This window comes from Talaromyces atroroseus, assembly GCF_001907595.1.
Source record: "Talaromyces atroroseus strain IBT 11181 chromosome Unknown scaffold_11, whole genome shotgun sequence".
Classification (NCBI taxonomy): Eukaryota; Fungi; Ascomycota; class Eurotiomycetes; order Eurotiales; family Trichocomaceae; genus Talaromyces; species Talaromyces atroroseus.
In genome coordinates this window covers 957,696-984,428 of record NW_017971443.1, presented here as the reverse complement: position 1 = coordinate 984,428, position 26,733 = coordinate 957,696, and the positions used below count along the sequence as shown (strand labels likewise).

Genomic DNA, 26,733 nt, shown 5'->3' with positions numbered 1-26,733 from the left:
AGAAGAATACACAAAAGCCAAAAAAAAATGGGGTACGTGCAGAATAGATGAAAAAAAAAAAGGTACAATGTATGTATACAGACAACTATTGCGAAGTTGGGGCTGATGAAGTAGACTCTGCCTTTGCTTTCTCAAATGCAGCTTTGACTTCGGGCAGATTTCCAACCACGCTTTTAGCACCGATCTTGATAATGTTCTTCTTATAAGGGTGATTCAGGCCTTCGAATGCTGCAATACCGTTAGAACAAAAAATTCCCTGGTATACTATTGAGGAAGGGAACAAGCTTACTCTTCAACCTCTCCAGTCTCTTATCCCTCAACCGATTCTTGGGCAACATGCCTCTAACAGCTCTGCGCAGAACTTCTCCGCCGCCCCATTTCTCAAACATCTTGTCCATGGTCATACTCTTCAAACTACCGGGCCGGGTAGTGTGCGTATAGTATTTCTTCTGGTACCGCTTCTTGCCCGTAGTGTGCAGGTCATGACATCCCACGGCAACAACGTAGTCACCGCAATCTGTCGACGGGTCGTAGATGGGCTTGTGTTTGCCCATGAGGAAAATTGCGATTGATGAGGCTAGACGGCCGAGGGAGCGCGAGTCCGAGCCGACGTCGACGTAGTGCCATGTTCGCGAATAGGCGAGACGTGTCTGTTTGATTTTAATTAGTATTGCTGTCTGCAATAGGGTGTGGTGGTGGTGGTGATTATTTTGCTGCTGACCTTTCCAATTGTTGTAGACATGATGCCTGTGTCACTCGAGTGACAGCAATTGACTTCGAAAGATGTTGGCAAACAATCTGGTAGAATAAAATAGACCCGACTAGCCACAGTAATTGAGGACGTGTAAGTCGTGGCTTCACTGGCTCTGCTCGACGAAACGATTTACGATGATTCTCCGTCGCAGCTCCGACTCTGAATTTCTTGGCACTGGTCCACGTGACTCCTGCCTGAGGCCGACTTGCCGGGTTCCACACAAGGCAAGCACAAACCCTAAAAAGAACTAGCGGCAACACTAAGCGAAAACCCGCACAGCGCGCCCGAACGGTGATTTTGTCCCCGTCTTGAAATCGATCCCAACCTGTTTGAACAGCCCCAATAAAGACGACACACACTCGCTCTGACACCGGCAAAGCCATCAGATTCACCATGGCTTCTACGCAGAGTGTGCAATGCTTCGGCAAGAAGAAGACTGGTGCGTTATTCTCCTCTTTGAAAACGGTGAAGGAAGTGGTGAACTGACATGTGTTTTTTTTTTTAAATACAGCTACCGCAGTCGCCCACACCAAGGTACGAAAAGATTCCCTTCTAGCGAACGATACAGTGAATCGCAAGATCCGAGTGGACCTTTTCCGAGGACGCATTGGTCTATTTATACAAACTTGCGAAAGAATTGAATTGCTGAGACGGTATATCTTTTTAACAGGCAGGAAAGGGCCTCATCAAGGTCAACGGCCAGCCTCTCCAGCTCGTCAAGCCTGAGCAGCTCCGCTTCAAGGTACGAACAACAATAAGAACGAAGTATTGAATATGGAATTTTCGACATGGAGGACTAAGGATGTACATGTATATAGGTCTACGAGCCCCTCCTAATCGTCGGCCTCGACAAGTTCGCCGGTGTCGACATCCGTGTCCGTGTCAGCGGTGGTGGTCACGTTTCTCAGGTCTACGCCATCCGCCAGGCCATCGCCAAGTCGATTGTCGCCTACTACCAGAAGTTCGTTGACGAGCACTCCAAGAACCAGCTCAAGCAGGCTTTCATCCAGTACGACCGCGCCCTTCTCGTTGCCGATTCCCGACGGGCCGAGCCCAAGAAGTTCGGTGGTCCAGGTGCTCGCGCCCGCTACCAGAAATCCTACCGTTAGAAGAAGAAAAAACAAACCGTCTTGTGTTTTTCTTTCTTTCTTGCGTGTATGTGTGTTTTTAAATTTTTCTTGGGAGGGCGTCTGTGTGGAAGAGCATATCATTATCATGAAATGTTGATCCGACAACGAACGTGATAGTGTGGAAAGAATATATGCAAAGGGATGATGATGGGTCTTTTTGCTCTTGAGCAGTGTTTTCCCGGGTTACAGACGATAAGAAGAAAGCCGATCATCTACTCTTATGTTTTTTTTTTTCCAAAAAAGAAACCAAAACCGAAGAAAGAAATCCCGGGATATTTCTTCTTTTTTAAAATAGAATCCCTGTCAGACGGGGGTTTTGTGGGCAACGAATATGTCAAATTTCTATACCAAAATGAAAATGACAATTATCATGATTTAATAAAGAATATGCAATTTGGTCTGGGGTATCTAGAAACGAACGCTACATCTACTAATTCATAGGCATATCAAAATCGGCCGCTGCCTCAATGGTATCTCCCATATCGACAATCACAGGCGCATACTCGCCCGTCTCGTCGTCCTCATCAGCACCGCTCATTTCCATCTCAATCTCTTCCCCGTCCTCCAGCTGCAACATGCCCCGACGCATGATCGAGTCCTTGCGTAGTTCCCATCCGTACTCCGCGCGTACCCATTCCTCCAGAGCATCCATTTCGGCGCTTATTGACCCGACATCATCGTTTGCTGCTTCTTCTTGTTGTTGCTGTCGCTGCTGTTGTAGGGATTGACGGAAATCGGTCAACAATTTTCGCAAGAAATTCGCATCGTAATCACCATCCATCTCAAAAAGACCACCGTCAACATCGTCGCAGTGCCGTAGTTGCAGGCGCAGAAGCTGCAGTACGTCTCTGAAGAAAGATTGCCGTTCTCGGATCGCCGTGCTGCAGGTCAGAATCAAGGATAGTAATCGTTTCCACTGCGACAGACACGAGTAGTTCATCAGAGTCAGGATCATGAGGAAACAGAACTGCAGCTCGCCCAGGATTTGGCTCTCGCCAGTCTTCTCGTCTAGATCTTGGCTATATCTCCGTATAAGATTGCCCAATGCCCATGACCTGTCCTGAGCAGCTTCTGTTCTCTCACGCCCGATTGCGCCTTCTCTCCATGTCCGCTTGAGATCGATAGGGAGGAATCGTAGTTCTTTCTCCTCCATCCTTTCACCGTCCCTGCTGACATTCTTATCTTCTTCTGCTGCTGCTGCTGCCGATATCCCCGGAATATGTTCCGCGTCCTCAGCAGCGCTGCACCCGGAGTTTATACTCCAACTCGGTCGATCATCGTCATCGATTATTGGATTACCCAAGATCCGCGACAGGATTTCCGGCGACAGGCGATTCGTAAGCTTGACCCAATCACTGCGCACTGTGTCATTATCTTCATCTTCTTCATCTCCATCTCCACCTCGCTCTCTCTTTTTATAACTGAACAAAGCGCCCATCTGCCTTAATCCTCCCAAATTGGCCTTCCATCGCATAGCCTCTAACCGATTGCTGTCCGAGTCACTTCTCAGGGGAGCCAGACTCTCCGCGTCTTCATTCCATTTCCATATTCGCACTTCGATCTGTTCGTCGTTGCCGAGGGCTCTGTACCTTGCGACAGTGCCGCTCGTCGGAGTAGGATTACGTTGTTGCTGGGCGTAAGTGCTGTTGATATCCCCGACGTAAAGCCATGATCCGCAGCGTAACGAGAAGCTTTCTGTGGTGCCTGTGTAGAGGAAGTGCCAGCCAGGAGGCAGGTCACTGATCCCGTAGAATTGCTCGGTTGATGTGAAGCTCAGAAGATCCAGGCCGACGAGGGTGCGCGGCGGAAGACGGGGTAGAAGAATTGTTTCAGTGGGGCGCATTCTTCCTTTTTTTTTTTCCCTTTGGACAGTATTAATAGAAATAATTTGATATTATCTGTGAGAAGGGATCGCTTGTTTTTGTTATATGTGGTGTTTGAAAGAGAAGTGCTGCGTTGAAATGGACGAATTATTGATGTCACAGCTTTATTATTTTTTTTTCTCCTCCGGAGTTTAAGGTGGAGACAACTTTGTTTGCTTCAACAATCTTCATCTCACAGGTATAAATGGTAAAGACATCCCTGCAAAAACTAAGTATTAGAGATAACTAAACTATCAGGCGAAAGACGATCAGAAAAGTGTCTTTGCTGGTCGATGTTATGTTTCCTGGACTGGTGAGGTTATCCCAAAGCTTCTTCCAAGGAATCTCTTTTTTATATATCTCATAACACCAAATCTTGTTATTTTATGTTGAAACCAAAGTATACGAGAAATTTATATGATATATTCATACATATGAATCAAAGACCCTGACCACCCTCTCGGCTGATCATCTGGGAATTTCTTCTTAGAGGCTCCGTATCCTTGACGACCCCAAGGAGGCGTCTATATATCAATGACTATGCACATCCCCTGTGCTAACACTGCTCCATACCTGTTCCGAGACACGCTCTCTAGCATTACGAATCAGCATTTGGCTGGAGACATTGTACTCCTCCCAGACCAGCATCCATATATATTATCATGCTAGCAGCAGCATTAAGGGTATGGAGGTGATTTCATCAGTGCCTAGTGACGATGCTAAAATAGCAAAGAAGTATTCTCCCAAAACCTACTTCAACTTCGAGCGCGACATTATGACTGGTGAGGAGATCTTGGAGGCCGTGGGAATTATATGCAACAAAATCATGGATGATATTGGAGAATGGGGCAAGATCAGAGGAGGTGCTAGGGTATGTTTGGTTGAGCTTCTCTACTTAGTATTCTGCGCTTTAGACAATCTCATAGTGAAGGCCAGGACATCCAATCCAACCGTTCAAATACATTCAAATATACATTGCGTAGGTCCCCTGCTGGGGGCTTAATTGAGTTAAAAGGAGTACATATATCTGAATTTGAAGGTCAACTCAGAAGACATGGGAATATCCAGAAAAAAAAAATAATCAAGTAAATAAAGCAAATCACCTAGGTACCCTCCTCTCCATAATATAGTCCTCAGCACAATCCTCTAAACATAGGAAAAAATCACTTCAACCCATGTGCAATTCTCCCCTTGTGCATTATCTCTTCAATCTTCTTCACACCTTCTATCTCATTCAAATCCGCTATCCACCTGTTATACTTGGGAAACTTGTCCAACTCCTCCAGCTTCCCCAGCTCCTTCATCAAACCATAGCCAACGGACGCCCAGGTCTTGAACGAAAGATCTGCATAGGTATACTTGTCACCGACAAGCCATGTGCTGCCGTTAGATGCTGCAACATTTTTCCCAAGTTGCAGCTCAATCACGCCGATGACCCTCAAGATCTCATCTACGTAGCGGTCGGTTGCGGATTGGAGTTTCTCGGGGTGGAAGCGAGCGAACCATGTGGCTTGACCGAAGTAGGGGCCTTGGCCTGACTATAGTGTTAGAATATTATAGAAGGGAGAGTTCTGGGTAAATTGAATATACCAGATATTTGGAACGCAAGCCACTGCTGAGTGAGATATTTCTCGGGAGAGTCTTTGTAGGAGATCTTCCCCTGCTTGTCGTATTGGTCGATTAGATATAGAATGATGGCCCCGGACTAGGGAATGTAAGATAACCTGCGTATTTATTTACCTTTGAGGTAAGAAGTTATTGGCTTAACATACCTCCCACAGCGTTATTTCAGTGTTGGGATCCTTGAGTGCTGGAAGACGGCCGTTGGGTGTGATCTTTAGGTATGATTCGGTATTGACCTCACTGAATTCCAGGTACTGGACTTTGTAAGGAAGATTCAATTCTTCAAGGACCATGGCCACTTTCCTGGTGGGTTTGTTAGTCTGGTCTGTTGTTTGCAAAGAAGCATATCTAGTTACGCGTACCATGGGTTTGGAGCACCCCAGTGACCCCAGATCTCAAGGCTTTGTAGAGCCATCACCGCAAATTATGCCTAGGTGTCGAGTATCTGATACCCGGGTGTATTAATGTAAAGAAGTGCTGTCTTTGATTTGAGTTGACGAGTTAAGACTTGCTCTGGATGAGAATGGAAGGAAAACGAACGGAACGAGCTGGAACATGATGGCCTTTATATATATAATTCAAGCTGCAGTATGATCAGGATTCTCTCCTGTATATTATTAATGATACTGCGTTTTGAGGCACTTCAACCTGCTCGGCCAAATCCAGACTGTTAGGGCTTGCGAAACTGCTAGCGTCCCCACTCGGCACGTCCCACCCAATGGGAGTGTCTTATCACGAACAGCAACAACGATCTCGTCTTGATTTACAATCTCTCTGACCATAAATTATAACTGCAGGCATGCTTTCCAGCCATGGCTGCGCTACTTGCAGGTCTAGACACATCAAATGTGATAGGTCTCTTCCCACATGCTTGAGATGTGTGCGAGCTAATCGACTCTGCATCATGCGCGACGATGACTCGACTAGCAAAAGACTTCAAGTTGTCCCAGCTGGAAGGACAAGAAGGAGAAGAAGGCCGTCATCATGCAGCATACGACAATCAACAATAATTTCTCGGCTACTGAGACCAGACCCAACAACACAGCGCAAGGAAACCTTCTTCCAGTGGCGGAAGGGGAAAGATCCCTGGATGCAAAGTGCAATGGACCACTTCTTGAACAACTTTGTCTTCAATGCCGAAGATCTGTCTCTGCTTATTGGCGGCAGCGGCATCGAAGTATTTGATATTGCACCCGCCGAAACCGGCCCAGGCCGTACTGTGATTGACGTGCTCGATGTCCTGGCCAGTGGGCTACTGATTGTTCGAGCGGCTTCGATGCAGACAATCGAAGGACGGAGAGAACAGCATGTCAAATATCGCCTGGCAATGTGGAAGCTAAGAGAGAGTATTTCATTGTATCCGAATACGAGAACTCTGGTCGCGCCTATATTTCTCTTTGCATTATACGAGGTAAATCGGTAAACCACGTGCACCATTACTAGCTATAGAATGCTAAACGTATTTCTCTAACAGATGATAGTTAATACATCTCCAAATGACAAGACATGGCAAATCCATCTGGACGGATTACTGGCGATGCTCCAGCAGAATCATCACAGCACGACAAAATGTGATGACAAGTCAAGTTCTAATCTGATTGCAGCAAGGGAATGTGCGCAGTCAGATGGAAACGGCGATGTTCAAAAATTCCTACAGTCACGACCTCCAATGGACAGCATCGAGAAGGCTTGGTTGCTTATGGACTTATCAAAATTGAAGCTGCGGAAACTAATCGCCACCATGGACCATTTTCGTATGTTGAATGGCGGTACTTGCTTCAGGAAACTAGACGTTGAGAAACTCCGGGTTTCTGTGAAGCAAATACAAAGAGATATTCTCCTCGTTCGTGAATCGGTTCCGAAAGAATATCACCCTGCTAGGGTAAGCAAGGCGCATTCATCGTGGAGCTCGGCTTCGGATCTGCCACCTTATTATCGTGGCTATTATGAAGAGGTCTATTCAAATAGTAAGCAGCACTATATATCTATCATGCGTGTGGTGAACTAAGCATACTGCTTCGATCCAGACCTCCTATGCGCCAAATGGAACGAGTATAGAACCATGCTCCTAATCACAAGCGACTTTATGCTCCGATCAGGACATTTCTTATATTCAGGCACAAGTCGATCAAACACAAGAGAGGCCACAGCACTGTCTCGGACGATGGAAGAAGCTGTAGACGGTATTTGCGCTTCTGTTGCATACTACTATGACTATTCCAGGGCAAACAATATCAAAAGGGTTACCATTGCATCTCCCAATGATGCCGGCAAACGGGATTTGGTACCATTATCAATGACAACAATGGACGCTCTCGCTCTGACATGGTCGTTGCACTGTGCAATCGCAATGCGTCATGTTATAGCAGAGGACCAGCGAGATTGGATGAAACAAGTACTCTATTACACTGGATCGCAAATGCGAATACCCAAGGCTATGGCACTGGTAGTTATTTTCCTCCTCCCAAATACTCTTATAAAAATGACGGATCACTGACAATACGACATCAACGCTCCCAGGCAAGCGCGTCTGCCGAAGGATTCAGCTATACTGACGTCTTGGCTGGCTTGACGCTACTTGGCTTAGGAATTTTGAGAAGCGAGTGATCGTCATCCTGTTTTACGATGTAGATTTCGATTTATATATAAATGTATAGTCATGTCCAGAAATTTTTGATTTAAAAAGGCTGACTACCCTCTTATCATTTTTATTCGACAGACGAACATAATGTGAAGACCAGGCGTGAATATGCCGTTCTCCGCGTTTATTCCATCCCACAATTGCTAGTCTTATCAAAGCCTCGCAGATAAAGAAAAAGTCCTCGTCCCATTTATACCATTAGCCCATCACACTATGCCACAACCCATATTCAGAGAAAAGAAACAGGCTCGAGAAATGGCGTAAAAAGTGACAATAATATATCGGAAGCGAGAAAGATAATCCAACTGCGTAAGCGTTTACAGACGACGACCACGGCGACCACCCTTACGACGAGTAGAGTCGGAGGGAGTAGGAGTAACGTCCTCAATACGGCCAATCTTCATGCCGGCACGAGCCAAGGCACGGAGAGCGGACTGAGCACCGGGACCGGGGGTCTTGGTTCCGTTACCTGTGAAAATAAAAAATTGTCAGATTTACTGATTTTCCCCAAGGCTGGCTGGCTGGCTGGTATTTTCAGACATACCTCCGGTAGCACGGATCTTGATGTGGAGGGCGTTGATGCCCAATTCCTTGCAGCGAGCAGCGACGTCCTGGGCTGCAAGCATAGCAGCATAGGGAGAGGACTCGTCACGGTCAGCCTTGACCTTCATACCACCAGTGACACGGCAGATGGTTTCGCGACCACTATAACGATCACATTAGTCACTGAGGATATGCGGGATTCGTTTCCGTTCCCATAGCGCAAGAGAGACATGGATTGATTGTACACACCTGAGATCGGTAACGTGGACGAAGGTATCGTTGAAAGAGGCGAAGATACGAGCAACACCGAAAACGAGCTTGCCTGGACATGACTGTTAGCGGGGGGACTGCCAAATCAAAATCACATCGGTGAATGGATTATCGTACCATCTCCGGCCAGAGGGCCGAGAGAGACGTTCTCCTGGGCGGGAGTGGTCTTCTTAGTCTTCGGAGGCATTTTGTGTCGAGGGAGGGACTGCAATTGTCGTGTGGATGGAATATGGGAAGAAGAGAAAGATCGCAATGCCTGCTTTTGGCTGATAAACTTCGGCGAAAATTGTCGGTGTGCCCTAAAAGAATTCCTCGGGCTCTGATTGGCCCGTCGCTGCAGGCCCCGGGGAAGCGAACGCCAAGACCCAAAGTGTGACTGGGCCCGGAGCGTGAGTCGGGCCGAGCACTAGCAGTTCCTTTTTTTTGAGCGCTTTTTCTTTGTTAAATTTCTCTCTCTCCCTCCGCGCGCTCTGTTCCATTCGCTCACTCGGCACTGGATTGCATTCTTTCTCCTATGTGAGACTCGACATTATATCAAGGCTTTGCAAGATGGTTCTCTCCAAGGAGAATGCCTCAATTGGCATCATCGGCATGGGCGACATGGGCAGGATGTATGCCCAGAGGCTTGCTCAGGCTGGCTGGAGGTAATGATGTGTAACTCTTCAATTGCAACTCATCTGTCAAATCTTTTGCTTCTTTCTTATTTTCTTTTCTTTTCAATAAGGTGAGAATTACCCCTCCCCCCCTTTTCTCTTTCTTCCTCTCTTATGATGACTTGAGTGCATTTGGCTCGAGTATGGACTGGCTTGTCATTGCCTCACCATTCTGGTGTTGGCGGGCAGCTGTCAGGACGTCGATGATGTAAAACCCTCGCTACCTTAATTTTTTTCTTTGTCTGAAATATGTTGAGAATTTTGATTCGCATGTGTCTTTTTATTATGATTTACACTATCCAGCACCATGCTAACTGTTCTATCAACCAGATCCATTGTTGTACCGTAAATTTTGCTTAACAAACTTACGTGCTGATATACCACCGTGACTATCAAGGGTAAATGCCTGTGACAGACCGGAAAAGTACGAGTCGTTGAAGCAAGACTTTGCATCAGACGTACGTTCCTCAAGGATCATTGTACACCAACAGTAAAACTTATATCAGCCGTAGCAAGATATCACTATATTACCGAATGGACACTTGGTCTCGCGCATCAGCGACTATATCATTTACAGCGTAGAGGCCGCTTACATTGACAAGATAGTTGCTGAATACGGTCCCTGTATGTCTCGCTCTATCGAAGTATTATTTCTATTAATCGATTATAATCCTGACACTGGACCAGCAACCAAGGTCGGCGCTATTGTTGGTGGTCAAACCTCCTGTAAGTCGCCAGAGCTTGCAGCGTTTGATAAACACCTTCCACCAGACGTAGAGATTATCTCGTGCCACTCGTTACACGGACCGAAAGTGAATCCCAAAGGCCAGCCACTGGTATGTGTGCATTCTCGAAGCTCAGGTTGAAAAGGGAAAAAAAAAACAAAGATCATAGGCAGATGGATTAACGACTTGTTACCAGGTCCTCATTCAACACCGAGCTTCTGACGAGAGTATGAGATTCGTGGAACGAGTGTTCTCCTCCTTTGAATCCAAATATGTTCATATTAGCGGCCAGATGCATGACCGCATCACAGCAGACACCCAAGCAGTCACGCACGCCGCGTTCCTCAGCATGGGTACAGCATGGTACGCCAACAACCAGTTCCCCTGGGAAATCGCCCGATGGGTAGGCGGCATCGAGAACGTCAAGATCAACATCACCCTGCGCATATACGCGAACAAATGGCACGTCTACGCGGGCCTTGCGATCCTGAACCCAGCCGCAAAGGAGCAAATCAGACAGTACGCAGAGTCTGTCACGGAGCTGTACAAGCTGATGATCGAGGGAAGGAGAGAGGAATTGAAGAATAGAGTCAAACAGGCCGGTGCAGCGGTCTTCAAATCGGATACAGAGGGGCAGGATTTGCTGCTGAGAGATGAAGTGCTTGATCGTTTCTCGCTCTCCAAGGGTTCGCGCGAAGAAGCACCTCCTAATAATCATCTGAGTCTGCTTGCGATTGTGGATTGTTGGTCGAAGTTGGGGATTGTGCCGTATGATCATATGATATGCTCGACTCCGGTGAGAGCTCTCTCTCTCTCTCTCTCTCTCTCTCTCTCTTTGAGCCACACACACATTTTTGGATATATGCTAACAACAGACAGCTGTTCCGTCTCTGGCTAGGCGTCACAGAATACCTATTCCGCAACCCCAGCCTCCTAGACGAGGTTCTCGATATAGCCATTGACGACCATACATTCCGATCCGACGACCTAGAATTCACATTTGCTGCACGAGTAAGTCCCCTAACACACCACCCCCTTCTCCTTTCTTAAACCATAAAGTATATTCTCTAATTAATCGACAGGCCTGGTCTGATTGTGTATCCTTCGGCGACTTTGAATCCTACCGAGACCGCTTTGAGCGTATACAAAGCTACTTTGCGCCGCGTTTCCCGGATGCAGTCAAACTTGGCAATGAGATGATGAAGACGATTCTGGAAAAGACCGAGAATAGTACTTAGAAGGAATTAGCTAGTTATGCTGTGCACGAATCTCGATTAATGCAAAGGAAGCCTTTCGAGATTAAGGCAGCATCTTATCAATCTACTTGATATAGTAGAGGAAGGCGGTTGATATTAGATATCAACTGCGGCATGATAATACAAATATAGTAAAATAATCACAAGGCTATCATTTCTAATATAATATCATTGAAAAATGGGATAGTATCATAGGCAAAGCAGTGTTAAAAAAGAAAAAAAACAAGCGGTCAGCCCAAAAGAAAAAGGAAAGAGTTCACAGAGAATCTCGAATTTGAAGAAAGAAAGGAAGAAAGAAAAGTCAAAGTTCAAAAGAAAAGAAACCATGCAATGACGCCAAATACACTACACTACGCTATACTTATCAACCACCAAACTATCTATCTTGATTAAAACGAATGACCAAATCAATCAACCTTGCCAGTTGACCCGCCATGTAATAATCCTTCTTTACCATCAAGACGGAAGAAGCCGCCACTACCACCACTGCCGCCGGTACCAGTGACGTATCCGAGAATACCTCCGCCGTGATGGTGATTTGATCGCCTGAAAGCCCGTCTACGATACCCGATAAAGGCGATCATAAAGGTGACGATGAAGATTATAATGGACAGAATAGGGTGGCTGGAAATAAAGGAGCGTGTGTGGAAAAAGGTGGCTTCAAAGAAGCCAATTGTCGATTTGGATCGGAGTTTTGGTGGATCACTAATCACCAGGGGAATGGTTTCGAGAATTGAGGTTCGGGAGGGCACGATGTTGGCACCGCTGCTGGTTGTGTCCCAGTAGCGTCGGTTCTGAAAAGAAGGTCAGTTTATGCTTTGCAGAATCTCGAATGGTATGGACTTACATCTTCGTCGTTAATGATGACTCGCTCACCGTCCTTTACATCAATACCGTAGGTCGTCCGAAGCCAGCGGTCCCAGAAATCACCATCAACCCAGGCAAAAGCAACTTGTTTCTTATCTTCCTCACGAATACTGATATGCATACTCTTTGCAGATCGTAGGGCCCGTTGGTCGTCACGATCTTCAGCCTCTTCAATGCGCAGCTGTTTAGCATCTCGGAGCTCCTGTCTCTCCAAGCGGAATAACTGAGTTTGCTTATCCATCCATTCCAAAGCAGCATTCTTTAATTCAGCCTGGCCGAGCCGGAACTCATCCGATCGCTTGTGGCTAAGGATTCCAAGAACGACATATTTGTTTTCCATAATCTCCTTTGCGTTGTAGGCCGTCAATTCTGGTACGATTGGTAGCCAAACACTCCGCATCCAATCCAATACTCGAGGGTTATCTCTCATATCATAAGGAGCAAGGGCGTTGAAGTATGTCGGCCTGCCGTCTCTGACAACGAGCAGGCGGGGCCACGTAGAGATCTTGAATCTATCCGCCAGAATCGCACTGTCGGTCTTGACCATTCGGGCATGGCCTACAAGGGATAGAGCCAAGCGTTCCAACGCCTCAAAATCTTCCGAGGTAGTTGCATGGTCGAAGAAGTAAAGGAATATTACATCGCCTGTTTCCTCTAATTCTTTGAACGCCGCTGCATCAACATACTGGACACCAGCACCAGTATCTACTGCCTTCTGAGCATAGCTGATCAGATCGCCGAGTCCACGTAGGCCTTCATACTCGACCTTCTCTCCTGATTTGAAGAAGAGCATTGTTGGGTATGCATTGACGCCGGCATCCTTGCACAGCCGCTTTTCGACATCACAATTCACCTCGCCAATGTTGAGTTTACCCTTCATTTCTTTGGCCATTGCTAGCCAGGTAGGGGCCAAAGCCTGGCAGTGAGGGCACCATGGAGCATAGAATTTGATAAACCAGGGGTCATGTGTCCTTGTGACGAACTTTTGGAAACTCTCGGCCGTTAGTGGGACAGAGGTGCCTTGGGGGTTGTAAACAACCGCCTCCTTCTCTTTCGATGTCTTAGTACCGGTATTTGACTTCGCCTTTTCACTCGTCTGTGCCACCTGTGCGGCTTTCTCGTTATGGTCTTCACCAGCTTTGCTGCCGGCGGCAGGATCCTTGTCTTTCGCCTGGGGAACATCAGGCTCCGCGGTAACATCAACGCTCTTCTCTCCAGGCGCAGGTAACTTGACTCCATTCGCAGGACGAGATCCAGGGCGGATTGATTCCAACTTTTCTTCGATGAATTCACTCAATCCTTCTATGCTCTTTGCACCGGAGTATTGCTCCACCAATTCCCCATTATGGTACAGAGAGAACGTAGGGAAGAATTTCACTTCCTGCTCTCTACATAGATCCATAAAGGCCAAACAATTCATCTCGGCGAAATGGAAATCATAATATTTGGTAAACGAGTTCATGGACGCTTCGGTATTCGCAGCTTTGGCCGTGGAGGATAGGAGTGGATTCGAGGTCTGTGACGTATCAGCCGAAACGATCCGTATATTAACGATATTCGAAGTACAATTTCCTTACATAGTAGAATTCATATAGTGTTTGCCATGCAGGTGCAATCTTTTGGCAATGTGGGCATGATGGCGAGAAATGCTTAACGAACCTATTGACTACACGTTAGCGACTGCAGGTACCACCGGTTGGTAATAACGAGCATACCAGTATCCGTCTCCAATCGTTGTCCTAAAGTTATCTGGATTCAGCTCCAATTCTGGCGGTACTTGAATTCCATTAAACGTCGTACCAGGCGACTCATCGTTGAGCGCGCCACCGGCTTCCTCTCTTTTGTAGACATCTGTGGCCGAGGAGAAGGGAACTATGGCGAGCGAAAAGAGCGACCAAGCCCATAAAGAGGACTTCATTATGGAAAATAGGACAAAGCCAAACTCGAGAGTTGGCGGAGAGTAGGGAAGGGGTGCAATGAACGATAGTCTCAGTACATTTATGTTTCGGCTCTGCTGTCAAGATCGACGCATCGATAAGTGCCAGATATGGCTCGAGGTGCTCGAAAAAGCAAAAAAGAAGTAGGGAAAAAAGATATGGAAAGTTGTATAGATTATAATATGTTCGGCCGCAGGCCAGAAGCCTTGGCTAGGGACTTCAGAGAGATGATATTGCAAGACAGGCCTTACAATAATGCTCGTCGAGGTGGCACTCCTGGAGAAGTCGATCATCAATCAGGTGAGACCGCCTTGTCCCCTTTTGGCGCTGGCGGCCAATAATGCCAGGTTTCTCCGCCCCGAACCACCAACCGCAACTTCGGTCGGTTGGTCGCACTGCGTCAGCAAAAGGCTAAAAGCTACTCGACAAGCAGAGCTCCCTTACACCATTGGGGTTCCTTGGTTGTGGAATTGAGATCAAATCACATCACTTTGCTCAATTGCACTGTCTCAAGATGAGGCCAGCTCTGAGACTACTAGCGAATGTCAAACAAGCCCGGTACTTGGAGCCTTTGGCTCCCACCGGCTTGACCGGACTAGTCACACATCCCAGTCCTCGCTCGACACTGATCTATCTCTACAGCAGGACCCTTGAAAAGCTCAAGGAATTCCCAGAGTCGTCAGCCTATCGCCAGTCCACAGAAGCCCTCACTCGCCACCGCCTCAAGATTATCGAGTCTACCACACCACCCGGATACGAAGCATGGCTGGAGCGCGTCAAAAAGATCGTTGCTGAAAGTCCCGAGCGTTTTGAGAAAGCTCGTCTTGCCGATGGAACATTCGCAGGCATTCAACAGGATGATACCTACGGTGGTCCGCGCGCACAAGAATGGGACGGACAAGTTGGACCCATCACCGAAGGACCTGTCCGAACCCCAGAGGAGATCGCCAAGTGGGAGGCTATTATCGAAGACGCTGCGAAACCCGAGAAACCATCCGACTTCCAGTCGGAGACTATCAATTGGGAAAGCGAGCCTTCTCTTGAGGCGCAACAGTATGTCGTCACTGCCGTTCGATCAAACTTGAGCACAACTGAGTCGATCGGGACTAATTAATGAGTTAGAATTGCGGATATCGAGAACAAGATCGGCGCCGGTCTGATTGAAGAAGTTATTCAAGTAGCTGAAGGCGAGCTTAAACTCGTGGGTGAGCTGGCCGAGGCCAAAATGTGAGTTCTCGAAAAGTGCTGTTCTCAGTTTGGTCATTGCTAAATGTTCTGCAGATGGGAAGAGCTTGCTGAGAAGCCCAAGCCAGGACAGTGGACATATTTCGAGCGAAAGCATTAATTTGCTTTACAACGTGAGGATAGATGTATTTATAAGTTTGTTACGCGTCCAGAGAATATCAATATCGCATCCTTCTTAATCTCTACATCCAATTTGACTTAACTATTCTGATCGCTACACCAAATTTGTTAGTCCACGTAGACAATTGCCATAGAAATGATACTTTCTATGTGTTTAAAGGTGCATGCAATGCTGCAGTCAACAACTAGAATCTGAATATAGACTGGGTGGCTCAGTGGTATCATTGTTGGCATTACAGACGCATAATCAAAAAGCTTAGACAAATTCATTTGTCTAAATACCGAGGTTTGTCTACAAATTCGCAGTTTAAACACGGTTGATGCTTCTTGATAGTTACCTGAGCTGAAGTGTCAATGAATGGCAGTGGGCGAGTCTAGTCCTCTTTAGGACAGCCCACTCCAAACTGGACACATTCGATCTCCGCGCTCACATCAACAGCGCATTGCATCCTACGAGAGCTCCGCACCGCTGTTTGCATGCAGTGATTCAAGTGCTTTTGAAATAATAATATTTACCCTTTCTATACGCTCTTTACGACTCGACTTTATACCGCGGTGATCGTTTTCGCCTTGGCCGAGCCCGTTCTCGCGGGCACACACCGATCAACACCCCTCAACATACCGACAAACAAACAACATGCGGCTCGATATCAAGGTGCGTTTTCCTTTCCGGATGATCAAGATATGTTCTGAGACTTGTGGATATTCGCAATTGGAATTGGAAAGCATTGGCTAATTACAATCCGTTCATACAGAGACAGCTCTTTGCTCGCTCGGAGCGAGTGAAGGGTATTGACTTTCACCCAACAGAGCCGTGGGTAAGTTTTGGACACTGCTTGCTATCAGTTTCTATCTAACATATCTGCAGATCCTGACTACACTGTACAGTGGTAAGCTTTGAGTGCTATATAGCTATATGAGTTAGCTTTTGATGCTGATCAATTTAGGACACGTCTACATCTGGTCATATGAAACTCAGGTATGGAATCTCGAGTCTCCTCGCAACCATCTTCAATCGCCTTGTATAGACAGGCCCGCTAATGATTTGCATTATGTAGTCGATCATCAAAACGTTCGAATTGACGGATGTACCCGTCCGTGCTGGTCGTTTCATCGCCCGAAAGAACTGGATCGTGTGCGGTAGCGATGATTTCCAATTGCGCGTTTATAATTACAACACGTCTGAAAAGATTACATCATTCGAAGCCCATCCCGACTACATTCGAGCCATTGTGGTTCACCCTACTCAGCCTTTCGTTCTAACGGCCTCAGATGATATGACCATCAGGTTATGGGATTGGGAAAAAGGATGGAAATGTGTACAGGTCTTCGAGGGTCACAGCCACTATGTTATGGGTCTTTCCATCAACCCTAAGGACACAAATACATTTGCTTCTGCCTGTTTGGACCGGACAGTCAAGATCTGGAATCTTGGCTCAGGACATGCAAACTTTACTCTCGAGGCACATGGTATGGCTTTCTACCGGCGACCCCCCCTCGTCGAAAGTTGGACGGAGGTGCTAATAAATTCACACAGAGTCGAAGGGTGTGAACAGCGTGGATTACTATGGACAAGCCGATAAGCCGTATATCTTGACAACCTCTGATGACAAAACCGTCAAAGTATGGGACTACACTACCAAGGCATTAATCGCAACGTTGGAAGGACACACCAGCAATGTTTCCTTTGCCTGCTACCATCCAGAGCTCCCCGTCATCATTTCCGGATCAGAGGATGGAACAATTAAAGTTTGGCATGCCAACACATATAGATTGGAACAGTCACTCAACTATGGACTTGAGCGGGCTTGGTGTGTTAGTTACCAAAGGGGCCGACAGGGTGTTGCAGTCGGTTACGACGATGGTGCTGTAGTGATCAAGATGGGCAGAGAAGAGCCAGCTGTCTCAATGGACAACTCTGGAAAAATCATCTTTTCACGACACAGTGAAGTGGTCTCGACGGTCATCAGAGGCGATGATTTGAAAGATGGCGCCCCTCTTTCGTTGCCTACTAAGGAGCTGGGCTCGTGCGAAATTTACCCCCAAACTCTCGCTCACTCGCCCAACGGTCGTTTCGTCTCTGTGTGCGGTGACGGCGAGTACATTATCTATACAGCTCTGGCCTGGCGTAACAAGGCTTTCGGTCAAGCTCTGGACTTTGCCTGGGGCTCGAAAGACAACAGCAACGACTATGCTATTCGAGAATCTGCCACAAGCGTGAAGATTTTCAAGAATTTTAAAGAGAAGAAAGAAGGACTGGATGTCGGCTTCCAAGCCGAAGGCCTATCCGGTGGCGTGCTTCTAGGTGTCAAGGGACAAGGGGGCATTGGGTTGTTTGACTGGGAAACTGGTAACCTAGTTCGCCGTATCGAAGTAGAGCCACGCGAGGTAAGTTTTCTTCCCGTGAGGTTTCATACAGAATAATCAGTCTCATAATGACAATTAGGTTTACTGGTCCGAATCTGGCGAGCTTGTGGCTCTCGCCTGTGAGGATACTTGCTATATCCTCCGCTTTTCAAGGGAGAACTATGTCAACGGTTTGAACTCTGGGGAAGCCGACGAAGATGGTGTTGAGTCTGCATTCGAGGTAGTTACGGATATCAGCGAGACAGTTCGAACCGGTGAATGGGTTGGCGATTGTTTCATTTACACAAACTCGACAAATCGGTTGAACTACCTGGTTGGTGACCAAACATACACCATCTCTCACTTTGACCAGGCTCTGTACGTCCTTGGCTACCTGCCTCGAGACGGACGTATCTACCTCGCCGATAAGGATGTCGAAGTTGTCTCTTTTGCGCTTTCTTTGTCAGTGGTAGAGTATCAAACCTTGGTCCTCCGAGGTGATATGGATTCGGCTGCAGAGCTGCTCCCCGACATTCCACGTGATCAACTGAACAAGATTGCTCGATTCCTCGAGGGCCAAGGATTCAAAGAACTGGCTCTCGAAGTCTCCCCAGATTCCGAGCACCGCTTCGAATTGGCCCTAGCCCTCAGCCGTCTTGACATTGCCCTTGAACTCGCGCGAGAGGCCGACGTCGAACATAAATGGAAGACAGTTGGTGACGCCGCACTGACTGCCTGGGACCTGAGTCTCGCCCAAGAGTGCTTTACGCATGCCAAAGACTTCGGCTCCCTCCTCCTGCTCTACACCTCCAGCCGCAACACAGACGGACTCGCATCCCTTGCCGAACAAGCTTCCATCGCCGGCTTACACAACGTCGCCTTCTCTGCCTTATGGACCATTGGCAATATCGACGCCTGCCTTGACATCTTAGTCCAAACCAACCGTCTCGCCGAAGCAGTCCTCTTTGCGCAAACATACAAACCCTCCAAGACGCCCAAACTGGTCATCCAATGGAAAGAATCGCTAGAGAAATCCGGAAAACCAAAAGTTGCCCGTCTCATCGGAGTGCCTCCCGGCGCTGATGCTGAAGAAGGTGGTGAGGGCATCATTGTCGATGACGACCTCTTCCCCGAATGGGATGAATACCTTCGTCTGGAGAAAGAGGGTCCACCAGAACCGCCGTCTTCTGAATCTTTGATTGACGTTGAAGGAGAACATGAAACTGCGGTCAATGGAGGAGCGGAGGTTGAAGCTGAAGCTGAAGCTGTGGATGAGGCTGAGGCGTAAATATTCTCATTAATTCCTGTCTCCTTCTGTTTCAATTTTATTGTTCTTTTCTTTTTCAATCTTGAAAACGGTTCATGGGATATACGTCTTGAATTTGGCCCTAATCGAATAAGCTTTTTTATTTCTATTCTCTTTCGTACAGTTCTCTGCGTGTATACATTTACAAGATAGTTATCGAGGAATGAACTTTTCATTACCGAAGTACGAAAGCAGTCACAAAATCTTTTACTTTAGACGGAACTGACTACAAAGAGGAGACTGCCTCGTCAGAAAACTTATGCATAACTATCGATTATCAGATGATGATGCCTGAGGGTGGCAGGCCAGACGTTCCTACATTCCTAAACAAGGCCTGACGACTCTGAGTGGGGCGAAAGACCTTCCAGATTCGGCACATCATTGGCCAAAGTACCCTGAAGTATGCCCCACATATATGTATTGGCCAATCACGTGCCGTATACCTCATATACAAGCCCTATACACGCCGTACGAGTTTTGAATAGTTTCTCAAGGCTGGAATTGGGTCCGGACATATCTCGAGGCTTTCCTTAGGGCGTATGGCTTGTCACATTTGTTGTAGTCTGATAAAATGTTTGTCTTTTCCTTGGTGTTTGCACTTTTGTCACTTCATTGTCAAACTCGAATCGTCTTGATAGTTCACTACCTACTTGTATGTGTTGGATGTTGCTAGCTTGGAGATCGAAGAGCCAGGCAAGATGATCCTTACACTCAATACGTTGTCCAAGGTTTTTGCCTTGATATCTTTTATTCTCAGCTCTCTGTGCCTGTTTGCTGGGACACAAGATTCGATTATGCAGAACTCGAGCGTCATGATGGTGAGTGAGAAGAAAAAGATAATAAACATTTGAGAAAAGCACCAGCTGAAGCTGAATCAATTCATGGGCCGACAGCTTGATACGTCAGCCTCCGAGCCAATATCTGCGCTCACTCAAGCTGCAACGAACAGCCAAAACACAACAGCGGCCGATCTGGGCCTCAAAGACTTCTATGCTATACACGTTTTGACGTACTGCGAAGGCAATTTCAAAGATTCTGGCAATCATGCCATGGAAGTGACGAGCTGCTCGCGACGTCGGGCGCCATTTGCATTCAATCCGGAAAAAGTGTTTTCGACAGAGTTCAATGCTGGATTCAATATATCCGATATCAACTGGCCCGATACCATTAGTGATGACTTTGATGTCATGGCGATGACTACAAAGGCCATGTCGGTGTTATATATTATAGGAATGGCTGCGACCGGGATCGCCTTCCTCATGGAGATTCTTCTGACGCAGGCTGGGGGGAAGCCATCCATGTTTGCGCATTTGTTCTTCACTGTGGTATGTAACCCCTGGCCCTGTCTTAACATTGATGAGTCTTGTGCTAATTTTTTTTTTTTTTTTTTTTGCTTTCTCTTGTGCAGCTTAGTTTTGTTTGCCTCGGGGTGTCATCTTCGGTAGCCTCCGTCATAGCGGTGCAATTCGTTCACCTCATCAACCGACACGGCGAGGACTATGGAATAGTTGCAAAGGGAGGTAGCAGCTTCCTTGGCATGACATGGTCTGCTGTTGTACTCTCGTTTCTCACTGTTGTTATCAGTGTCATAACGTTACCGTCTAGCGGCAGTAGCTCCGCGTCCTCTGAGAAAGATATGGATGAAGTGTAGATACAGCAAATCGAGTCTGTATATAAATGAAATGTCAATATCTCTGTTTTCAATGCCATGTGAAATACATCAAGTTAACTCGTTGTAAGCGTATCTCCCCTGTCTGTGTGTCGCGCAAGGAGGAAGGCCTCGGGAAATAAATCGGAATAATAAGGCACTCCATGACTGCCCAACCGATAGTTAGATATCAACCCCCACTGAGCTGAGTAATTTGCTGCTTGTAGTTAATCAAGCTAACACAGCCTCTATAGAAAATGAGGCATTTATGTGGCATCGCGGACTTGGGCCGAGAATGGACTGACTAATCTCGAAACTCCCCCGTATCCACCAATCAGCTGGTGGCCAATGAGAGGCAACTGTACGATGAGGGCTGTTGAGTGGCCTGGAATTTTCGTTCCGTTTCCATGGTCTCCGTGTGTAACTCAGACGTCAGTCCGCCGGACAGAAATCGGAAATGCGTGCATGTTTGTTTACTGACCGAGAAAAACACCCAATGGCCGTGTGCGTCTCTTCGCTTTTCAGCGTATGCTCGGTCAATCGCAGACAATGCCGCAACGATATCGATAAGACTAGCCAAACCCCCACCCCCGCATTCTTCCGATATTCTCTGGGCGCGTGCAAGAGAGAGGCACTGGTTTTGCTGTGGTATCGCAGGGTCGGAGTGGCCAGTGGCACGGTGAAACTTTCCGCATGTGATGCAGTCTGAACACTCACCGGCAGCGCGTGGAGAATCGCGAGGGCATCAGGGTTGAGGTCGCGAATCAGAAGCAGAAGTCAGTCGAAGCAACTAGAAGCAGGCAGAGAGCATGTAGGTCCAGCTGGGGTGTAGGTGTAGGTAGCGTGTACAAAGTATGCTATGACGGAAGGCCCCGCGATGACATCTTGTTTTGGCAGGCACGTAACTTCCTGCCCTGGACGTCCAGGCTGCTCCTTCCTCGTGTGTCTTGTTTGGGTTGCCCCTCCCTCCTTCCCATAAAGCACGCTCCTTGCCCTTCCTTTCCTCGCCTCGTCTCGCTCTCTTTACTCTTCCCATCTCTTGTTCCTTCATCACAACAAGCACCAAGCACTCCTTTCTCCTTACACACCTCCACTGCTTACACAGCTCCTCCAGACTTCTCTTGCCTCGTAGAAGAGCTCTCTTTCTACACTTGCTCCCTTTACCCTCGTCATTCCGTCCACTAAAGCTTGCCGCCATGGGTAAGAAAGCAATCCAGTTCGGAGGCGGCAACATTGGCCGTGGCTTCGTTGCAGAGTTCTTGCACCAGTCTGGCTACGAGGTCGTCTTCGTCGATGTCGTGCCACAGGTTATAGAATCGCTGTCCAACAACAAGTCGTACAACGTGACCGAAATCAGCGATGAGGGAGAAAAGACCAAGACAATCACCAACTATCGTGCCATCAGCTCCAAGACCGACGAGCCAGAGGTCGTCAAGGAGCTTGCTACTGCTGATGTTGTCACCTGTGCTGTTGGGCCAAACGTATTAAAGTTCATCGCTCCTGTAATTGCCAAAGGCATCGACGCTCGTGAAGCTGATCGTCCCCTTGCGGTCATTGCCTGTGAGAATGCCATCAATGCCACTGACACTTTGCGAGGACACATTGAAGGGCACCTTGACAAAGCTCGTCTCGACACCCTCCTGAAACGTGCTAGATTCGCCAACTCGGCTATTGACCGAATCGTCCCAAATCAACCCGCAAATGCAGGACTCGATGTTCGTATTGAGAAATTCTACGAGTGGGTAGTTGAACAGACTCCATTTGGTGAATACGGTCATCCAGACATCTCCGCCATTCACTGGGTTGACCACCTCGAGCCTTACATTGAACGCAAGCTCTTCACTGTGAACACTGGTCACGCAACTGCTGCTTACTATGGCCACAATGCTGGTAAAAAAACAATTCATGATGCCTTGGCTGATGAGAAGATTCACAAGGCAGTTCACGACGCATTAGATGAGACTGCAGCTTTGATTATCAAGAAGCACGGCATCTCCAAGGAAGAGCAGAAGGAATATGTCGATACTATCGTTCAACGTATCTCCAATCCTTATCTCGAGGATATCGTGGAACGTGTCGGTCGTGCACCACTGCGCAAGCTTTCTCGCAAGGAACGTTTCATCGGACCGGCTGCCCAGTTGGCTGAACTCGGCATGAAGTACGATGCTTTACTTGGATCCATCGACAAGGCGTTACGATTCCAGAATGTTGAAGGAGACGCTGAGAGCTTCGAGCTCTCAAAGATCCTGCAAGAGAAGTCCGCCGCTGAAGCTACTAAGCAACTCACAGAACTCGAAACCGACCACCCTCTTTACAGGGATGTCCTGAGGTTGGTTGAAAAAGTCCAGTCAGAATTCGAATCAATGTAGGATGCCCTTTCTCCCGGGCTCAGTGACGAGTAGCACTCTTCACACCCCCTAATATTTTCTCAATCTATCATTTAACGAGTGAGCACAATTCTGATGTGTGGTGTACAGACCCCAGGCCCAGGCCCAGGCCCGAATATGAGAAAGAGGAAAGAGGAAACATGAAGGAGCATATCTTGGACACATACCTTACTTACCTCTTTCATTATCGGAGACAGACGGACGGACGGACGGAAAATCCCACGGGATACACACGCACGGCACGACTCGGGCCACTAATGAGATTATGTTTTACTACGTAGTGAACTTGTTCTACTCATGTTCTACGAATAACGGCATTATGCAAAGGAGATTAGCAGACCAGACCAGAATTAGTCATAGGCCTTCCAAGGCAATATTAATAATTTTCTTACTCCATATTTCACAAGAATCATAAAATTAAATGTCTGTTTAATAAATCTTTCTTTCATTCAACTGCATAGATAGATAACTACGCATAGATGAAACCAACACCGACATGAATCATAATACGATTGATAATAATAAAGAAAGAAACAGAAAAATGCCCGCTTTAACCCTTGGTAATCCATCCACTGTGCACCATGAAATCAAATATGCGTCCTGCTTTAGCAACGTCGATCTATACATATCACATGTTAGCTTACATGTATGTATGTATATAGGTCAGGATAGGAGAGGGGAAATTTGAACCTTGCAGATAACTCTCGCATCCTTCTTCTTGAGACTGCCATTCTGCTTCATGGCCTCTTTCAGGAGCGCTTCTTTGATAACCAGGTACGGTTTTGGTTGCACATGCACCGTATTGCATAGTTCAATTTCTTCCTTGGTTAGGAGATGTAGATCGGGCGCGCCGTCGTTTTCTAATTTCCATGGAATGATGCCGTTTAGTGGCTGGATGACGTATTTTGTTTTCGTTGATTGTTGAGGAGGAGGAGGAGGAGTGGTGATGGCAGCATTAGTGGTGGCGGTAGTGGTGGTGCCAAATCCATCGCCGTTGGCAGCAAAGGCAAGGTCAAAGTCGTTAAGGGGCATCTTAGTGTCCGGGTTAGGAGCGGCAGAAGCGGTGGCAGGCTTTGTTGCCGCCTTTTGGAATCGAAGCGGTAGTTCAGGTGTGGTCAGGAGGCTGGCTTGTGATGGTCCGTCTGGCTGCTGCTGCACTTGCTTTGAAGGACGGGATGACGTGGCGAAGCGATCAAATGAGCCCTGTGGGATGGCGCGTTGGGCTCGTTGTTGTTTTTCTTGCTCGTATTTCTCTCCACTCTTGAGATCGGTAATTCCATACTGGCGCCATTCTTGCAATTGTGCGATCGCTAGTCGTAAGTTGTGTTCGTACTCGATGCCTTTGCAGAATTCTTCAAAGTCTTCATGGTTCAACATGCGAGCAAAAGGTTTCGCCTTGTTCAGCAATTCCTTCTCTTCTTTCGTTCGCTTCTTCTCCTGTGCAATGTTCTTTCGATAGTCCAGTAAATTATGGTGAAACAAAATCTTCTTCCGCTCGGTCCGCTGGGTCAAACGCGAGTTATAAATTTCCATCACGGTCATCTTGAGTTCCATTTCAGGATCCATTTCCCCATTCTCATTGATGCCATTCCCAGGCTCGAATTGCATGTGTTGAACGGCTTCCTCGGCCTCATTGCAGAATTCCGTCTCGAACTCTAGACGCCCGGGCATGTAGCCCTGAACTTCATGACATGATGGAACACTAGCGGTAGGCTTCTGTTTTGGTGTCGCAGGCGGTGCAGCTTTGGCCGCTTCTTTGCGCTCCTCAATGCGCCGCTTCTTCCTAGATTGAAACTCCTCTTTTGAGATCTCTTCCTGCAATGTCCTGTCTTCAGGATCCGCGCGAGCCGGCAGTGGAAAATTGGGACTATCAATGTATGTCTCAATATAATGATCCCGCACTTCTTCTTTCGTACGAAATCCTCCGATGTGGTCTGCAATGTCGGCCCATGAACCTAACCCATAGATCTCGGCGCCCTCAAGCAGGAGCAGCTCTTCATCAGCACCCCAGTCGTGTGTGTAGATAGGCACCGAATTTTGTTCGATCACGTGGTAAGGGTGAGTTCGCGGGTCGTGGTTTTTAGATGATTCGCCCGCGGCAAAACAAGGTACGCACAGGTCGTACTCAGGACAGGAGGGGTGGGCGCATGATACCCGAACCTAATCACAAATGTCAGTACATAATAGATTCGACATTAAAAATGACGCCGAGACTTAAGACATACAGTCGACGTGATGTCTACAGAGCAGACATCGCAATGATACTTGGTACCGCCTTCCGTGCCGCGCGTGGCGGTCTTCTTGCGGATTACGCCCATGGAGTGGTCCTTTGTTTCATCCTCCGCCTTGTCCGAGTCCGTTTCTAAAGTATTGAATGCCCTCCAAGAATGGAGAGGGCGATGAACAGGTATAATCAAAAACTATACTTGAGTGTTGAGGGCGTGGTTTGTCTCCGCGGTTAAGTGGAGCTTCGAGAAGTCAGGGACGCTTCGCGGCGCGTGGGTGGTGGCAAAAGAAAATGTGAGATGGGAGTGAGGGGTCCCAAGTATGTAGTATTCACAGCTGTGGGAACGGCCGGGCGTCGGAATGTTGCGATGGGCGTGTATCTTCTTGTTAATTGCTGAATCTGGGGTCGACGTTGGTTGTACGGGGAGATGCGCCAGAGTAAGCGCGCGACATCGGCAAGCGCCATGAGACGAGTCATGTGACGACGGCTGCCAAGACGAGCTGACTCTGCGGAGACACGAGTATCTGAAATCTGTCTGTGATTGGCCAATAGACATACCGCCTCGGCGTGGCTGTGCAGCAGCACAGCCTCAGGGTGGCACGCAAGCAAACCGGCTTCTTGTTCCTTGCTCAGTTCTGCCTCCTGAGCTGAGTCCCTGGTATTTCGGTTACCGTACCTGTGCTAGACATATTGACAATGAGAACATTACGGCTTCGGACAATAATCCTGCTTATATGTATTGTATTGTATTGTAGTATGATCGTCCTGGGCAACGCAAAGTCTACCCCTCATTCGGCCTATTCTCACCGACTCGCCCCGCCCTGTCTTGCAGCCTGAATATGCAGGTATCTACGGTTACAAACCGTCTCGATACGGCGCCCATATGTAATCGGAGCGCCGATTACCAGTGATCGACGTACTGCTCCGTAATATTACCACACGCCCCAACGAGCTGGCCTGTGTTTATTACCGAATCCACTACGGAGTACCTCAGCAATTTGAAATCAAGCCCCTGGGCTGTTTGCTACGAGTTAGTGTTACTTGTGTGTTCTCAGTTCTGTCGTCTCTCCTATCTGACAGTCTCACGTTTATATTGGCTGTCCACACACCGCAGTCTTTGAAAGACCAGCTCTGGTGTGGTTGTCGTCGCTTATCGCTGTTGTGGAGTGGCAGATTGGCAACCGCTATTTTCT

At 47.6% G+C, this 26,733-nt stretch overlaps 13 protein-coding genes across 13 annotated transcripts; 7 read left to right on the top strand and 6 right to left on the bottom strand.

The window, feature by feature from the left end:
- Positions 1 to 85: 85 nt before the first annotated feature.
- Positions 86 to 742, bottom strand: UA08_07625 (54S ribosomal protein L23, mitochondrial; the record flags this gene model as incomplete). Its single annotated transcript, XM_020262540.1, has 3 exons — positions 86 to 228; positions 290 to 650; positions 722 to 742. 3 exons carry the CDS (start codon positions 740 to 742, stop codon positions 86 to 88), a joined length of 525 nt encoding a protein of 174 aa, XP_020117370.1.
- Positions 743 to 1,147: 405 nt separating this feature from the next.
- UA08_07624 (40S ribosomal protein S16) lies at positions 1,148 to 1,863 on the top strand (the record flags this gene model as incomplete). The annotated part of the gene is made up of 4 exons (XM_020262539.1): positions 1,148 to 1,193; positions 1,266 to 1,288; positions 1,425 to 1,496; positions 1,573 to 1,863. 4 exons carry the CDS (start codon positions 1,148 to 1,150, stop codon positions 1,861 to 1,863), a joined length of 432 nt encoding a protein of 143 aa, XP_020117365.1.
- Positions 1,864 to 2,314: 451 nt separating this feature from the next.
- UA08_07623 (hypothetical protein) lies at positions 2,315 to 3,727 on the bottom strand (the record flags this gene model as incomplete). The annotated part of the gene is made up of 1 exon (XM_020262538.1): positions 2,315 to 3,727. One exon carries the CDS (start codon positions 3,725 to 3,727, stop codon positions 2,315 to 2,317), a length of 1,413 nt encoding a protein of 470 aa, XP_020117364.1.
- A 1,182-nt stretch (positions 3,728 to 4,909) lies between these two features.
- UA08_07622 (hypothetical protein) lies at positions 4,910 to 5,784 on the bottom strand (the record flags this gene model as incomplete). Its single annotated transcript, XM_020262536.1, has 4 exons — positions 4,910 to 5,280; positions 5,337 to 5,451; positions 5,519 to 5,672; positions 5,732 to 5,784. 4 exons carry the CDS (start codon positions 5,782 to 5,784, stop codon positions 4,910 to 4,912), a joined length of 693 nt encoding a protein of 230 aa, XP_020117367.1.
- A 489-nt stretch (positions 5,785 to 6,273) lies between these two features.
- UA08_07621 (hypothetical protein) lies at positions 6,274 to 7,976 on the top strand (the record flags this gene model as incomplete). Its single annotated transcript, XM_020262535.1, has 5 exons — positions 6,274 to 6,715; positions 6,851 to 7,123; positions 7,160 to 7,336; positions 7,397 to 7,815; positions 7,890 to 7,976. 5 exons carry the CDS (start codon positions 6,274 to 6,276, stop codon positions 7,974 to 7,976), a joined length of 1,398 nt encoding a protein of 465 aa, XP_020117366.1.
- Positions 7,977 to 8,327: 351 nt separating this feature from the next.
- On the bottom strand, positions 8,328 to 9,010 carry UA08_07620 (40S ribosomal protein S14; the record flags this gene model as incomplete). Its single annotated transcript, XM_020262534.1, has 4 exons — positions 8,328 to 8,479; positions 8,555 to 8,715; positions 8,803 to 8,875; positions 8,941 to 9,010. The coding sequence occupies 4 exons, from the start codon at positions 9,008 to 9,010 to the stop codon at positions 8,328 to 8,330; spliced, it is 456 nt and encodes a 151-aa protein (XP_020117369.1).
- A 362-nt stretch (positions 9,011 to 9,372) lies between these two features.
- UA08_07619 (putative prephenate dehydrogenase) lies at positions 9,373 to 11,439 on the top strand (the record flags this gene model as incomplete). Its single annotated transcript, XM_020262533.1, has 8 exons — positions 9,373 to 9,467; positions 9,874 to 9,934; positions 9,989 to 10,100; positions 10,164 to 10,202; positions 10,248 to 10,312; positions 10,398 to 10,997; positions 11,081 to 11,212; positions 11,284 to 11,439. 8 exons carry the CDS (start codon positions 9,373 to 9,375, stop codon positions 11,437 to 11,439), a joined length of 1,260 nt encoding a protein of 419 aa, XP_020117368.1.
- Positions 11,440 to 11,864: 425 nt separating this feature from the next.
- Positions 11,865 to 14,242, bottom strand: UA08_07618 (hypothetical protein; the record flags this gene model as incomplete). The annotated part of the gene is made up of 4 exons (XM_020262532.1): positions 11,865 to 12,251; positions 12,305 to 13,840; positions 13,902 to 13,983; positions 14,040 to 14,242. The coding sequence occupies 4 exons, from the start codon at positions 14,240 to 14,242 to the stop codon at positions 11,865 to 11,867; spliced, it is 2,208 nt and encodes a 735-aa protein (XP_020117174.1).
- Positions 14,243 to 14,516: 274 nt separating this feature from the next.
- Positions 14,517 to 15,606, top strand: UA08_07617 (hypothetical protein; the record flags this gene model as incomplete). The annotated part of the gene is made up of 4 exons (XM_020262531.1): positions 14,517 to 14,561; positions 14,695 to 15,314; positions 15,384 to 15,488; positions 15,543 to 15,606. 4 exons carry the CDS (start codon positions 14,517 to 14,519, stop codon positions 15,604 to 15,606), a joined length of 834 nt encoding a protein of 277 aa, XP_020117175.1.
- A 657-nt stretch (positions 15,607 to 16,263) lies between these two features.
- On the top strand, positions 16,264 to 19,260 carry UA08_07616 (Coatomer subunit beta'; the record flags this gene model as incomplete). The annotated part of the gene is made up of 7 exons (XM_020262530.1): positions 16,264 to 16,281; positions 16,382 to 16,444; positions 16,495 to 16,516; positions 16,574 to 16,605; positions 16,685 to 17,096; positions 17,164 to 18,014; positions 18,073 to 19,260. The coding sequence occupies 7 exons, from the start codon at positions 16,264 to 16,266 to the stop codon at positions 19,258 to 19,260; spliced, it is 2,586 nt and encodes an 861-aa protein (XP_020117184.1).
- Positions 19,261 to 19,976: 716 nt separating this feature from the next.
- Positions 19,977 to 20,929, top strand: UA08_07615 (hypothetical protein; the record flags this gene model as incomplete). The annotated part of the gene is made up of 3 exons (XM_020262529.1): positions 19,977 to 20,096; positions 20,142 to 20,603; positions 20,687 to 20,929. 3 exons carry the CDS (start codon positions 19,977 to 19,979, stop codon positions 20,927 to 20,929), a joined length of 825 nt encoding a protein of 274 aa, XP_020117185.1.
- A 1,193-nt stretch (positions 20,930 to 22,122) lies between these two features.
- UA08_07614 (Mannitol-1-phosphate 5-dehydrogenase) lies at positions 22,123 to 23,295 on the top strand (the record flags this gene model as incomplete). The annotated part of the gene is made up of 1 exon (XM_020262528.1): positions 22,123 to 23,295. One exon carries the CDS (start codon positions 22,123 to 22,125, stop codon positions 23,293 to 23,295), a length of 1,173 nt encoding a protein of 390 aa, XP_020117182.1.
- A 568-nt stretch (positions 23,296 to 23,863) lies between these two features.
- UA08_07613 (hypothetical protein) lies at positions 23,864 to 26,229 on the bottom strand (the record flags this gene model as incomplete). The annotated part of the gene is made up of 5 exons (XM_020262527.1): positions 23,864 to 23,932; positions 24,004 to 25,473; positions 25,539 to 25,733; positions 26,099 to 26,187; positions 26,217 to 26,229. The coding sequence occupies 5 exons, from the start codon at positions 26,227 to 26,229 to the stop codon at positions 23,864 to 23,866; spliced, it is 1,836 nt and encodes a 611-aa protein (XP_020117183.1).
- Between the last annotated feature and the right edge of the window lie 504 nt (positions 26,230 to 26,733).